At 39.4% G+C, this 13,329-nt stretch overlaps 1 protein-coding gene across 1 annotated transcript in view; it reads right to left on the bottom strand.

Moving 5' to 3' along the window:
- Window positions 1–13,140: 13,140 nt before the first annotated feature.
- Window positions 13,141–13,329, bottom strand: part of LOC137642113 (putative uncharacterized protein DDB_G0286901) — a 4,278-nt gene continuing 4,089 nt past the window's right edge. The window contains exon 3 of the mRNA XM_068374663.1: window positions 13,141–13,329. This exon is cut by the window's right edge and continues 111 nt beyond it. Within this exon, the coding sequence (XP_068230764.1) occupies window positions 13,299–13,329 (31 nt within the window). The 3' untranslated portion in view covers window positions 13,141–13,298.

Below are 13,329 nucleotides of genomic sequence, written 5' to 3'. Positions count from 1 at the left end.
AGAGTAGTCATTCCTCGTTAATTTAGGAATAAGGTTTTGTCTGAAAAACATGTTGATCACCAAGGCATTGTTAGATCAAAGTCTATTGCTAGGACTTATATTTGGTGGCCAGATTTAGATATTGAATTATTTCTAAGAAATTGCATGAATTTTTTTTTTTTTTTGCAAAAGAACAATCCCCAGGATGCTAAATGCACCTGTGGGAGTTTCTCAAGTATCCATGGCAAAGAATCTACATGGATCTTGCAGGTCCTTTTTAGTTACTTTTTCATGGTGGTTGTGGACTCATACAGTAAATGTTCAGAATTAATTCCATAAAGGCAACATCTTATGCAACTGTAAGAGAATTAATGCAAATGTACTTAACACATGGTATTCCAGAAAGAATTGTAACAGGTAATGGTCCACAGTTTACCTCACAAAAGTTTAAAGAGTTTTGTAATGTAAATGGTATTAAGCATACATTTTAAGGAACATACCATCCGTTCACGAAGGGAGAAGCTGAAAGATTTTTTCAAACATTTAAGCATAAAATAATTTGTAGAATAGCAAATTTCAGTAATATATTTTTCATGTATCAAAGTTCTTATTGTGATATAGAACAACAGCGCAAAGCACAACAGTTGTGACACCATCAGATTTGTTAATGGGGAGGAGGATCAGGTGTAAGTTAGATTTGTTTTATCAAAGTGTACAAAGTGATTTAGAAAAGAAATAGTATAAACAAGTGGAAAATCTTGCAAAAGCTAGACATTTTCCCCCTTATCTATTGTTATAGTAAGACCATACAATACCACAGAGGAGTACCAGGAGACATTGTAAGAGACATAGGAAATTTACATTATGATGTTCTTGTTGGTTGAAATGTTGTAAAACGTCATGTTGATTAATTACAACCATTAAATAAAAATTCAGTAGATTATTCAAATGTTAAAGATGGAAATTTTCAGAATCAATTAGATCAAATAAATCGAATGTTAACCAAGATGCTCAAACATCAAATGTAGATTCAGTCTGTTCATGCACCAGTAGAGGATGAGGATAGAGTACTTCCCAATAGGATGAAAAGAGGTAAGCCACCCAAGAGATTGGAATTGTAAAGGTTTGTACAATAAAAAGGTAAGGGGAAGGAGGCTGTTATGTATTATGTGTAATTTGTACTGTAATAACATAAGCACTAAATGTATTTAAAGTAATGTTGCACTGATAGAAAATGTTTCAACTTTAATCATAAGTTTTGCAGCATTGTTATGAAGTACTCAATCCCGTATGAATTACCTGAAAGATAAAATATGATTCTTCTTGTCTTAGTACTACATATTAGATTAGAATTTTTTCTAGTGATGCTCATTCGTTAATTTTGTATTATGTATTATTTGTGACACAAATTACGTCAGTTCAAATCAGAGACTCCGAGAGAATAAGAACTCTTCGTCAACTGTGCCTTAAGCATTGGTTTACGATATCATCTTACAATAAAGAGATTTTAGAATACAACGATCATCATTCATTCACCAAAAGTGGGTAAATAAAATGTGAGTGATGCAAAACTAATGATTCGTATTTTACTGGTAAGACCAGAGCAGATCAGTTGAATCGGTAGAACTTCAATAGTTCAAACTTGTAGCAAATGTTTTCATGTTGAACAGGCTGACATAAGTATTTTTATAGTTTATATATGTAATACATATTTTCATGTTAATATTGTTTTTAAAATATTTTACTTACTTTTTCATTATTTCTCATATCATTTATTTATTTCCTTATTTCCTTTCCTCACTAGGCTATTTTTCTCTATTGGAGCTCTTGGGATTTTAGCATCATACTTTCTAGACTAGGGTTGTAGCTTGGCTACCAATAATAATGATATGGAATACTACATCAAGAAGAATACTAATACCTAGGTGTACCATAGAGCTTAGGACTACATAAAAGGGATGTCTGACATTGTATATACAATAGGCAAAATTTTTTATACACCTGTTTTGTGTTGCTAAATCTGTATCTGATAGTTTAGAACCAATTTTTCTTGGTAGCGATCTTGTCTACCCTAGCCTTAAGTTTTAGGCCTTTTAGAGGGGTCTGGCAGGCGTATGGCAGACAAAAATGTATGTATTTTTTCTTTTTTATACAAATGCGGATGCAAGTGTAATACGGTGTCAAAAGTAATTGGTATCTGATTCATACTATTCAGACCCATTTTTAGGCCTGTTCATGGGGCCCCATTAAAATACACAACAGGGGTTACCAGGCAGGCTATCATTCCTGCCGGTTCTAGGTGATCCTCCATATTCCTTAGTGTGAAATTGTTGGTATCTGTTTTACCTCTGTGCTGAAGGTCTTGCTTGCTTGCTTTAGATTGCCTTGAGCTTCTCTCCATCAGGGGCTATTTTATGGTATGTCTAGCCTTTAGGTGGTTTCTCTGGTGGGTAAGTGTGGTGTTTACTGTTCAGCCCTTGGAGCCCTGTGGGTACATGGGTGCACCCAGTAATCGGTCCTAGTTAGGAGCCAGAAAAGAGGGTTTTTAGTAATTGGGTAAAGGCTGTATAGCAGAGAGTCCCAGTAAGTAGGAGAGACTGGGAGAGGAGGAAGGGATTCTCAGTGGGAGAAAAAAGAAGCAGTTTTAAGTGTAAGTACTTATTACTGCTTGCATAGGGTCAATCTAGATTTAGGAGGATATAGCCAGCTTGCTCAGCCCAAGGGCCAGCACTGCTTAAGCCCCTGGCAAGCCAGGAGCAGTGTAAAAAATAATTTCCTTGTATGAATGCCTGCTTTAGGCAGGCAGGGTCAAGAGACCCAGTTGTTTAGGTCCTGTTGAGGGCCAAAGCATTGAGATTAAGTTCAAGGGTGAAAAGTTATATAGTTTAGTCCCGGTAAGTTAGAGAGACTGGGAGAGGAGGGAAGGATTTTCAGTATGAAGAGAAAGAAGCAGTTTTAAGCGTAAGTGCTTATTGCTGCTTGCCTGGTGTCACTGGGAAGGACTCTGGCAAGCCAGGGACAGCGTCAAGAGATTTTCCTTATTTGAATGCCTGCTTTTAGGAGGCAGGGTCAAAAGATCCAGAGGTTTAGGTCCTGTTGAGGGCCAAAGCATTTAGATGAAGTTTAAGGGTGAAAAATTATAGACCTTAGTCCTAGTGAGTGAGAGAGAATGGGAGAGGAACAGAGAGAGTTGCGTTGGAGAGCAAGAGAGGGGGGGAGACCAAAGTCCCGTTAAGCTCAACCTTAAGGTAGGCCGAAAAAGGGGAGCCTTATCCAAGGAGGAGAGGGCTAAGGTCGATTGAGAGGTCAGATCTGCATAGGCTGAGAGAGACTTCCTCTTACCCAGGTGGTGGGTAAGACTGCAGAAAATCTGCAAGCATCTCTATGTTTTTGAGGATGTGGGTAGTTACTTGTTCTGCAGTGTGCGGCAATCCTTGGCCGAGGTTCTGTCTCAGAATTGTGGTTTCCAGGCAGTGGCAGAGGTAATACTCTAGTGGAAATTCAGGGACAGCTTCGTGCAATAGGTGAAGAGTTATGCTGATAGTGGTGACTTGTAGGGCTTCCTTTGCTTATCGATCGGCTTCTTCATTACTGAGTATACCTACATGGGTGGGGCTCCAGTTTAATGTGACCTGTCGATTTTGTAGAGCATGTGTGGCGGTTATATGTCTGATGGAGGAAATGATGAGTGTGTTCTCGCGAATGTCTTGGCACCTGATAGCTGCCATAATTCCCCTGAAGTTTGTATGTACCGGCGTGTTACCTTGACTGGTGAGTGAGTGTGTGAGAGCTTTGAGTATGGCAACTATTTCAGTTTGGAGGGTGGAGGCATTGTTAGAGATGCTCCAACAGGCCGAGAACTGTGAGGAGTAGACTGCTGCAGCTGCCGCAGGAGCTTCCCTGTCTACAGAGCCATTAGTATATGAGATATTGTCAGCGAGCGTGAGGGTGATGGAATCTAGGGCCGCTTTAAAGGTCTATGCTGGGGGCCACAACACCTTGGAGAACGGGAGGGTAGTGTAGTGGAACCTGATTGGGCTGGGGGTCCGGGGGGGTTTTTCCGAAAATTCCGGGTGGAAGGTGTCTTTTTTTAGTTTAGTTAGATTTGTCTGAGAGCCTGTGGATTTCAGCACTGTGATAAGTTGGCCAGCATAGGTGTTGGGAGGGGCCAAATCTTCCGAAAGAGGGATTTGGCCTCGAAGCTTGTTTTGGAGTGGGCAGTTCCGATTGGTCTTAAAAGTTTTAAAGATTATGGAGCTATTTCGTGAATTTATCCTATCTGTGAGTGGCAGTAGATGGGTTTCGAATCAAAGAAGTGAGAGCCTGGTCCAAATTTAGGCTCCGAGGATGGTCCTCATAGAGTTATTTTGAATTACTTAAGTGCCGTTCTGTGTGGGGTTGAGGGTAGTGAGAACAGGGGCTGCATATTCTACTAACGAGCATACAGCCAGAATGTAAAAATGTCTAAGAATGTGATGTGTGGCACCCTGGTCTAAGGACATGATGCGTAGGAGTGCGTTTAGCCGGCTGTTGGCCTTGTGCTTGAGGAGCGTTATTTCAGGGTTGGGTGATAGCCTGAAGTTTAGGTTCACACCTAAGTAAGTAAAGTTGCTGACCCATTCAATAGGTGCTCTGAGTAGGTTTAGTGGAAGAGGGGGTTTAGAATGTTTGACAGCCATGGCCTTGGTCTTGTTCTGATTGTTCTTCAGTCCTAAGACCTGGCAGCTTGATGCAATGGTGTCTAGGGTGATCTGTGTTTTGCGGTGTTTGTTTTTTACTGTGTACACAAGGCAGATGTCGTCTGCGTAGATGAAGATTTGAATGCCCTCAGGGTATTCCTCTTTCAGTATATTTTCAATAAGTAATATTTCTCCTTGCGGAGTGCCATTCTCGAGTGGTATGTAGGGTGACGTGGCACTTTGGAATGACACTCTAGCTTCCCTGTTTTGCGTGTATTTCTGTGTCCATGCAAGGAGGTGGCCTCTGACGCCTTTGATAACTATTGAAGTCAGTATAGCCTCAGAGCTGGCTAGCTCATAGGCCTTCTCAAGGTCAAGGAAAACAACTAGCGCACTTTTGTTGTTGACTGTGGCCATGACGTCAGCCACACATTCTTGTGTTCCGATTTCTCTTGTGTAGGCATATAGCCTGTCGTGGAAAGGGCCCACCCCCCAATGAAGCCGCTGGAGGACCATCCTCTCGGCTACTTCACTGGTGCAGCTAAGTTGGGCAATGGGTCGATATGCATTTATTTAATTTGGCTTTGGAATTAGGTTGGTGTCTTGTCTGTTCCATGGTTGGGGTCCGATATGCTGAGTGTACGTTAAATTTATCCTAAGTAAGTAAGCATTGTTGGCAGGTTCACCTAGATGTTTTAGCATTGAGTAAGTTATGCCATCGACTCCAGGGGACTTGACCCTACATTTTGCAAGGGCAGCATCGAGTTCGGACGAAGTGTAGAGTGCATCAGTGCATGCCGGTCCATTGCAGGCAGTATTGATTAGCTCATTTCTTCTGGGCCGAGGGTGTTATGGCCTGGCCTGAGTAGCTGGGCATAGGTTAGTTGATCTGGTGCGATTTGCAAAAGATTGAGCTCTGCTGATGGCCTCTTGATGGGGTTCAGGATCGGTGGGCTTAGTTTGGTGTCTTTTGGTTCCTGAGACCTTGTTAAAAAAGACCCAAATGGCTTTGAGAGACGTTTGTTGCGAAATTTGGTTGCACCATTGAAGCCATTTTTCCATTTTGACTTTGTTGGCAACTTGAACTGCTTCGGCTATGAGCTCCCTCAGGAGAAGGAGTAACCCATCAGTCCTGAGCCGTCTGATCAGTTTCCGTGTCCTGTTTATCCGTCTGTTCATTTCTTTAATACACGGGCAGTAGTACCACGCGTCCTTATGATTGTGTTGCGGGTGTCTGCCCTTCCTACGCATGGAGGCATCCACAGCCGGGGTGACTTTGTTTGTAAATTCCGTAAGGAGGAAAGTGGGGTCCTCTGAGGGGTTTCTGTGAGCTGGAGTGCCCAGGTTGTCATATGTCTCTCAAAGATGTCCCAATTTGCGAAATCAGGATTCCATCTTGAGGCGGTTGGCGGGATTGGTGGGAGTTTAGGGGTTAGTAACGTGGCAAGGGTGGCGAAGTTGTCGCTGGCGAGGGGCAGGTGTAGCCTCCAGGAGGAGATGCTGTGGAAGGCTCTAGGGATGAACATTAAGTCTAAAGTTCCCTAATCAATGTGGATAGTAGCAGGTAGTCTGTTTAGAAGGGCAATGTTTGGGAAATCCTGAAGGAGGGAGTATAGGTGCCTCCCAGTGGGGTTTGTACTTGGATACTAGAAAAGGGTAGTGAGCATTTAGATCACCCCCTAGGATAGCGTTGGAACCAGAGATGGAGGAAAAACTATTTTCAGCTTCTAGAGACTTTGTTGGTCCTTTATATATGTTGTGTAGGGTGAGCGTTGCTTGGGCCAGTCTGATTTCCGCACTGAGCAGTCCAGCTTCTCCACACTGTATGGTCGGTAGCCTTGTGGACTATATTGTGTCCTTGACTAGTGTGAGTAGTTCCCGAGCGGTGTCCATGTGAGGAGTTTTGTGGACTGTGTATCCTTTGTAAGAGAGGGGTGTGTTTTCTCTAAGCAATGGCTCCTGTAAGAGGACCACATCTGGCTTGAGGGTGGCAGTCTGAGATTGCAAGAGTGCATACTTGCTGCAAACTCCTGTGATGCTCCACTGCATCATTTTGAGTCCTTCACTGGCCTCATATGTGTGTAGGTCAACCTCAGAGTCCGAGCTTTCATTGTTGTAAGGATCCATGGTACAATATTAGATCTTTAATCAGGTTTTCAATGACGCATGTGTAGTTTGGGGAGAGCCTGGGGGCTCCATGAAGGGCCGAATGGAGGTTTAAAGTAATTTCTTGCAATTTATGAATGCAAGAGCAGCAAGGTAAGAGATCAGACTTGGGAGGAGAGCTGGGACTGGGTTCCATTAGTAGCCTACTTTTGGGTATTTCGTTTGTTGAGTGGTGATATATGGGCGAGGAGGTAGCAGAGTGCTGTACCACAGGGACAGCCATGGTGGAACTTGAAGAGCCGGAGGAGATGCTTGGACAGGAAGAAGAGGAGGGGTTGATATATGGTTCGGGTGGAGGGACCTGCTGTGAGGATGGAGTGGGGTTGGGGTCTGAGCTTGCTGGGGAGAGGGGGACAGGGCTATGCTGGGTAGGAATGCTTGGAGGTTTGGTGTCAGAGGAGTGGATAGTTGATTTCGCAGCTCCAGCAACGTCATGTGTTGAAAAATGTCTCCCACACATTTTGCCAGCCATAATATTATTTGTTTCCGAAGACATGTTAAGGAAGTGATGTCATACGATTTTCCCAGTGTCCTCAATCACAGAAATGGGACACCTGTTGCTCTGATGCATCCCTTTGGAACTAATCCAGAATTTTCCCAACGATATCTGCAAATACCAGTTCACTGTGGAATAACATCTCCGATCAGCGCTTCTAATTTAGATAATATAACTTTCATGTTCAGAGGAAGACTTATCACTCTACAGCACAAATCAGTAAAAGATTTCCTTCAGTTGAGATCGCATTTTTTTAGGGGGAGAGGGGGACTTGTGCATTCTTTCTATTACTTAGACACCATTTTATAACTAAAAGAAGACGAATTCGAATCAATTATTGCCACCTTAACCCTGGAACAGGACGCTGGGGCGTCCGCGACCTCGAGCGTCAAAACTGAATTTGTGGGTGATCGACCTGCAGCAGGTCACTCGCCTACACGCTCTAGTAGTGTCCAGACGTGCATCACTGTAGCTGTACTCCTTCCCAGATTTCTGAGACGCCTCGTGGTCGAGCACGACCGAGTTTACCCTTCTAAGGTAAGTTGCATAATTATCAAAGCTATTACGTATTATGAAATTGTCGTAGAATGGTGCAACTTGTATAGGTTATCAGTTGTGGAAAGTCTGGGTGGATGGTTTGGCTACCACGTGCATGATTTTTTTTGTAGCTGAAATGCCGTACATACCCACGAGACCCATTTTTCCGCGAGTGCCCCTTTTTCAGTTTTTTGCATTTTTTGGCCAAGTCATTTTTCCGTAAGAAAATGCCAAATAGTGTCCCAAAACTTTTGATTTTTTAGTGTTTGAAAGTGTGTCTAGATGATCTGGCTACCCATGCGTCACTTTGTTTTTGCCAGATACGCCGTAGATATTGGTATGTGGGCTATTTTCCTGCGGTTGCCAATTTCTGTTTTTTTTCAATATTCGTGAAAATTTACTACGTAGTAAGGAATTGCCATATAATATTGATTTTTTTCATGTTTATTTGTTGGAAAGTGTGTCTTGATGGTAGGGCTACCACGTGGATGAAATTTTTTTATCTGAGATGCCGTATATTAGAATGTTGGCCATTTTTCCGCGAGTGCCCCTTTTTATTTGTTTTGCATTTTTTAGCTTAGTCATGTTACCGTAAGAAATTGGCAAATAGTATCGCAAAACTTTTATTTTTTTAGCGTTGGAAAGTGTTTCTAGATGATCTGGCTACCCATGCCTATCTTTTTTTTTAGCCAGATATGGCATATATATAGGTATGTGTTCGATTTTCTTGCGATTGCCACTTTTTCGTTTTTTCCCATTTCTTTCAAAATTACTACGTAGTAAGGAACTATCACAGAGTAATGATTCATTTAGATGTTTATTTGTCGGAAAGTGTGCCTTGATGGTTTGCCTACCACGTGGATAAAAAATCTTTTTCTGAGATGCCTTGTATTTGCACATTTCCATTTTTCGTCGAATGCCCCTTCTGATTTATTTTTCATTTTTTTTGCTAAGTCATTTTACCGTAAGAAATTGGCAAATAGTGTCAACAAACTTATATTTTTTAGTGTTGGAAAGTATGTCTAAACAATCTGGCTACCCCTGCATGACATTGTTTTTTGCCTTAGATATATTGGTAGGGGATCCATTTTTCATCGAATGCGTATTTCTAATTTTTTCTAATTCTTTGCAGTTATCAAAATGGCGAGCAAGAGAGAATCATTGGGCTTGGATGCCATAAATCAGCTCTTAGAACAGTTAGATAGCGATGTGGATGATGCATTGGAGATCGATGACGTCACTGACGATGAATATGTCGATATTGATGAGTTGGAGCAGGAGGTCAGGCAGGAACAGGAGGTGACCCCTAATCCTGAAATTATCGGCTTAGGCAATGGAGATGGAGAAGCCGACGGCGATGTGGGGGAGGAAGAGGGGGTTGGGGCTTCTGGTTCTATTGTTGTCCCAGCCAGCACAATAACAACTCCTGTGCCATCTACTTCACGTGGTCAGCCACCAGCAACGGTACCTCAGCTCACGCCAGTGGAGGAGAAAAGCAGAAAGAGGAGAAGGGGGGAGCTACAGGCAGCCAGGGGGACGGCAATCACCCAGATAGATGCTGAATCGGTCGAAGGTTGCGACGGTACTGTTTGGCATAGAGACCCAAATCCCACCCTCCCCCATATGTTCACACCAAGGATTGAGCCTGGGGGTCCCACTTCTCTCACGTTGGGAGCGAGCAAAGTGTCCGACATTTTCTCGCTCTTTTTGAACGACCGCATGCTAGCCGAGGTTGTTTTGCGTTCTAATGAACGCCTTGCCCTATTGAGGAGTCATTACCATCATAGGGGCAACGTTGCCCTTAGGGACATTGACCTGAGGGAACTGAAGGCGTTTATTGGTATACTAATAATGACAGCAGTGCGGTCGGACAACCATACACCGACCTGGGACATGTGGAACCTCACAGAGGGAAATCCTTTGTACAGATGTACAAAGAACGAGCGTCGTTTCACCCTGTTGGTGAGGGTTCTTCGCTTCGATGATTCGGCCACCAGATCAGAGAGGGTGAAAATGGATCGCCTCGCACCCATTAGAAAACTCTTCGATCACGTGGTGACCAATTGTCGAAGCAATTATAGCCCAGGACCACATCTGACTGTGGATGAACAGCTTGTCCCTTTCCGGGCGCGCTGTCCATTCAAGATGCACATTCCAAATAAACCTGCTAAGTAAGTAAAATTCTTTGTTTTTTATATTTGCACATGTTATTATTGCTTTGTATTTATAAAAAAAATTTATTTATTATATATATATAAATATATATATATATATATATATATATAAATATATATATATATATATATATATCTATATATATATATGTATATATATATATATATATATATATATAGATGTATATATATATATATATAGATATATATATATATATATATATATATATATATATATATAGATATATATATATATATATATATATATATACATATATATATATCTATATATATATATATATATATATATATATATCTATATATATATATAGATATATATATATATATATATATATATATATATATATATATATACATATATATATATCTATATATATATATATATATATATATATATATATATATATATATATATATACATATATATATATATATATATATATATATATATATATATATATATATTCATATACATATATATAGATATATATATACATATATATATGTATATATATATATCTATATATATATATATATATATATATATATATATATATATCTATTTTGTGAAGTAAAGAACTTGCTATATGATTTATGTATCTAGAATATAATATATCATCTATTCTATCTCTATCTATCTCTATCTATGTATAACTTGGTCATTTATTTATCTGATAATTTATCTTTCGTATTTGTAAATAATGTTATTGTGTAATAATTATTATTATTATTATTATTATTATTATTATTATTATTATTATTATTTTTATTATTATTATTATTATCATAATTTTCACTACAATAATTATCAGTGATTTAATTATCTGTTAATTTCTCTTTCGTATTTGTAAATGTTTTTCTTATATATTTATTATTATTATTATTATTATTACTATATTGATTAGTAATATAATTGTATATTGTGTATTTTATTTTTCTTTATCTTTTTACCTTTATTAGTTACTAATTCTATTTCCCTTCTTCTAGGTATGGTATCAAGATTGTATTGGCGTGTGATGCCGATACCCATTACATGTGTAATGCGATTGCCTACTTGGGGAAGGACACTGTCCAGATACCAAGAGGATCGACGCTTGGAGAAGTTTTTACGTCTGATCTTGTGGCACCTTTTCAGAGAAGTGGCCGCACAGTGACGACGGATAACTTTTTCACGACGCTACCGCTCGCTTTGTCACTCTTGGATAAGGACATGCATTTGTGTGGCACCATTCGCCAAAAGCCTTAGATTCCTAAGGAACTTATGGAGAAGGTGCTTCCCCCAAAGGACTCAGTGGCAGTGTTCAATTACGAACACAATCTAACTCTACAGTGTCAGCAAATTAGTAGGACTAAATAGGTGATGCTGTTGAGTTCCCTGCATCATGATCCGTCTGAAGTCGAAAAAAGGAAGACCGACATTCAGATGTTTTATAATGCGACCAAGGGAGGTGTAGACACATTCGACCAGATGTGTTCTACATCTAGTTGTATTCGTAAGTCACGACGCTGGCCTCTGACTCTCTTTTACGGGATTTTGAATATAATAATGGTAAATTCTTATATTCTCTATACGCGCTTGCCCTTCGCCAAGACAATGCCAAGGCGAACGTTCCTCAGATATATCGCCTACGAGTTGTGTGCTCCCCAGGCAATACATCGGTATCTAACGTCACACAGTTTGTCGAAGGGACTCCGTCAAGTCATGGTGGATGTTTTTAAGATACCTGAGCGGGAACCACCAAGACCTCAAATTGCCGTTGGCCACATAAAACTCCCTAAAAGGATTCGCTGTCACAGCTGCCCACCTAGGGATGACCGCAAGACAAACACTGCGTGTCTCCGGTGCAAGAGTCCTGTTTGTCTGACGCACCAGAGTGTCTTCTGTCCAAACTGTAGCATCTGTCCAAACTGTAACGCAGCGTTATTGGTAAGTTACAACATGAAAATTTTGTTTACTTCTTTTTTGATTGAATATCATCAAATTTTTTTAGCTAAAATATTATTTTGTTTCACATTTTTTTTTCGATTTTATTTCCCTTCAAAAAAACATTTTTGGGTCAGAATTCTAATTTTATAGTCGTAAAATAATCGACAATCATCCAGCAACCCACCATACAATTTTTATGCATATCCAAGAATAATTAGATTAGTAAATAACACCTTGAAATTGACATACCCTTCCTACATTTCAGGTGGAAGATTAGGGAGTCTAAGTCAGTGTGGTTGGCGGCCATTTTGTGGACATATCCGATGCGTAAGTTGCCCTATCTTTATATATTCCTGTTCCCTATAGAATTTGTGATATTTTGGTATATTTTTACCTCATAAATATCATATTATATATTAAATATATGTATTTTTTTACGAAACTTCTAAGTACTCAAAAAATGACCTTTAGATATGGCCCCTGATATAAATGTAATTTACAAAATAATGAAGATTTTTTTACTTATTTCTATTTTAGGATAACATATGTTTATTCCCTAAAAAAATTAGCCACTTCTTATTTCATTTGGGTACCCAAAAAAATTCATGAAATTTGGACAAATATTTTTGGCCAAAAAAAAAGTTACCCTTTTTTCTCATTTCAGATCTTCACCTCCATGGGTCCGACTTCATCCAAAATACATCAAGATGTGTCCTGAACATTCAAGAATCAATTCCTAAAAGGATTTGTGCATATATGTATATTTTTTTTTTATGAATTTTTATGTAAGGTCTTTTTTTTCTACTTAATTATTTTAAATATTTATAATAAATAGTTTTTCTGCAGATGAGCAATATTTATCTTTACAGTAGTTTTAAGCATTCATTGAATTTTTTTTTTTTTTTTTGCAAAAAAAAAGGAGGTTACTGGAAAAACAGATTTTTCAAGAATTTTGTTATGCTTCGGGGTCGCGCGCGACCGAGTATACCCTTAAAGGGGTGTCCGAGTAGCGTACCTTTCCAGGGTTAAGATATTTTGTAAGACTTGGGTATTCAATTATGTCTTTGTAATCCACCATGTAGCCTACATATTTACATCTGTAATAATTTCATTCGTCATCATATGTAATATATAAAGAACTACATAATTTAAACACCAGAGAAAGCTTATCTGTTTATTGCAAATAACTTTACAATAATACACAGTAATTCCTCATGTGGCGAATTTGATCACTTACCCTCTTTGAATATATAACATTCATCTGACTCTGGGTAATAATTATGATGGCAAATTTCTTTCTTCATTGCACATTAAACCTTTTAGAAGTTCTTGTCCTCCAAACGACCAAAC

The sequence above is a fragment of the Palaemon carinicauda genome, chromosome 6 (assembly GCF_036898095.1).
Source record: "Palaemon carinicauda isolate YSFRI2023 chromosome 6, ASM3689809v2, whole genome shotgun sequence".
Lineage (NCBI taxonomy): Eukaryota > Metazoa > Arthropoda > Malacostraca > Decapoda > Palaemonidae > Palaemon > Palaemon carinicauda.
The sequence above is the reverse complement of the archived record's forward strand: the minus strand, read 5'-3'. Positions and strand labels throughout refer to the sequence as shown.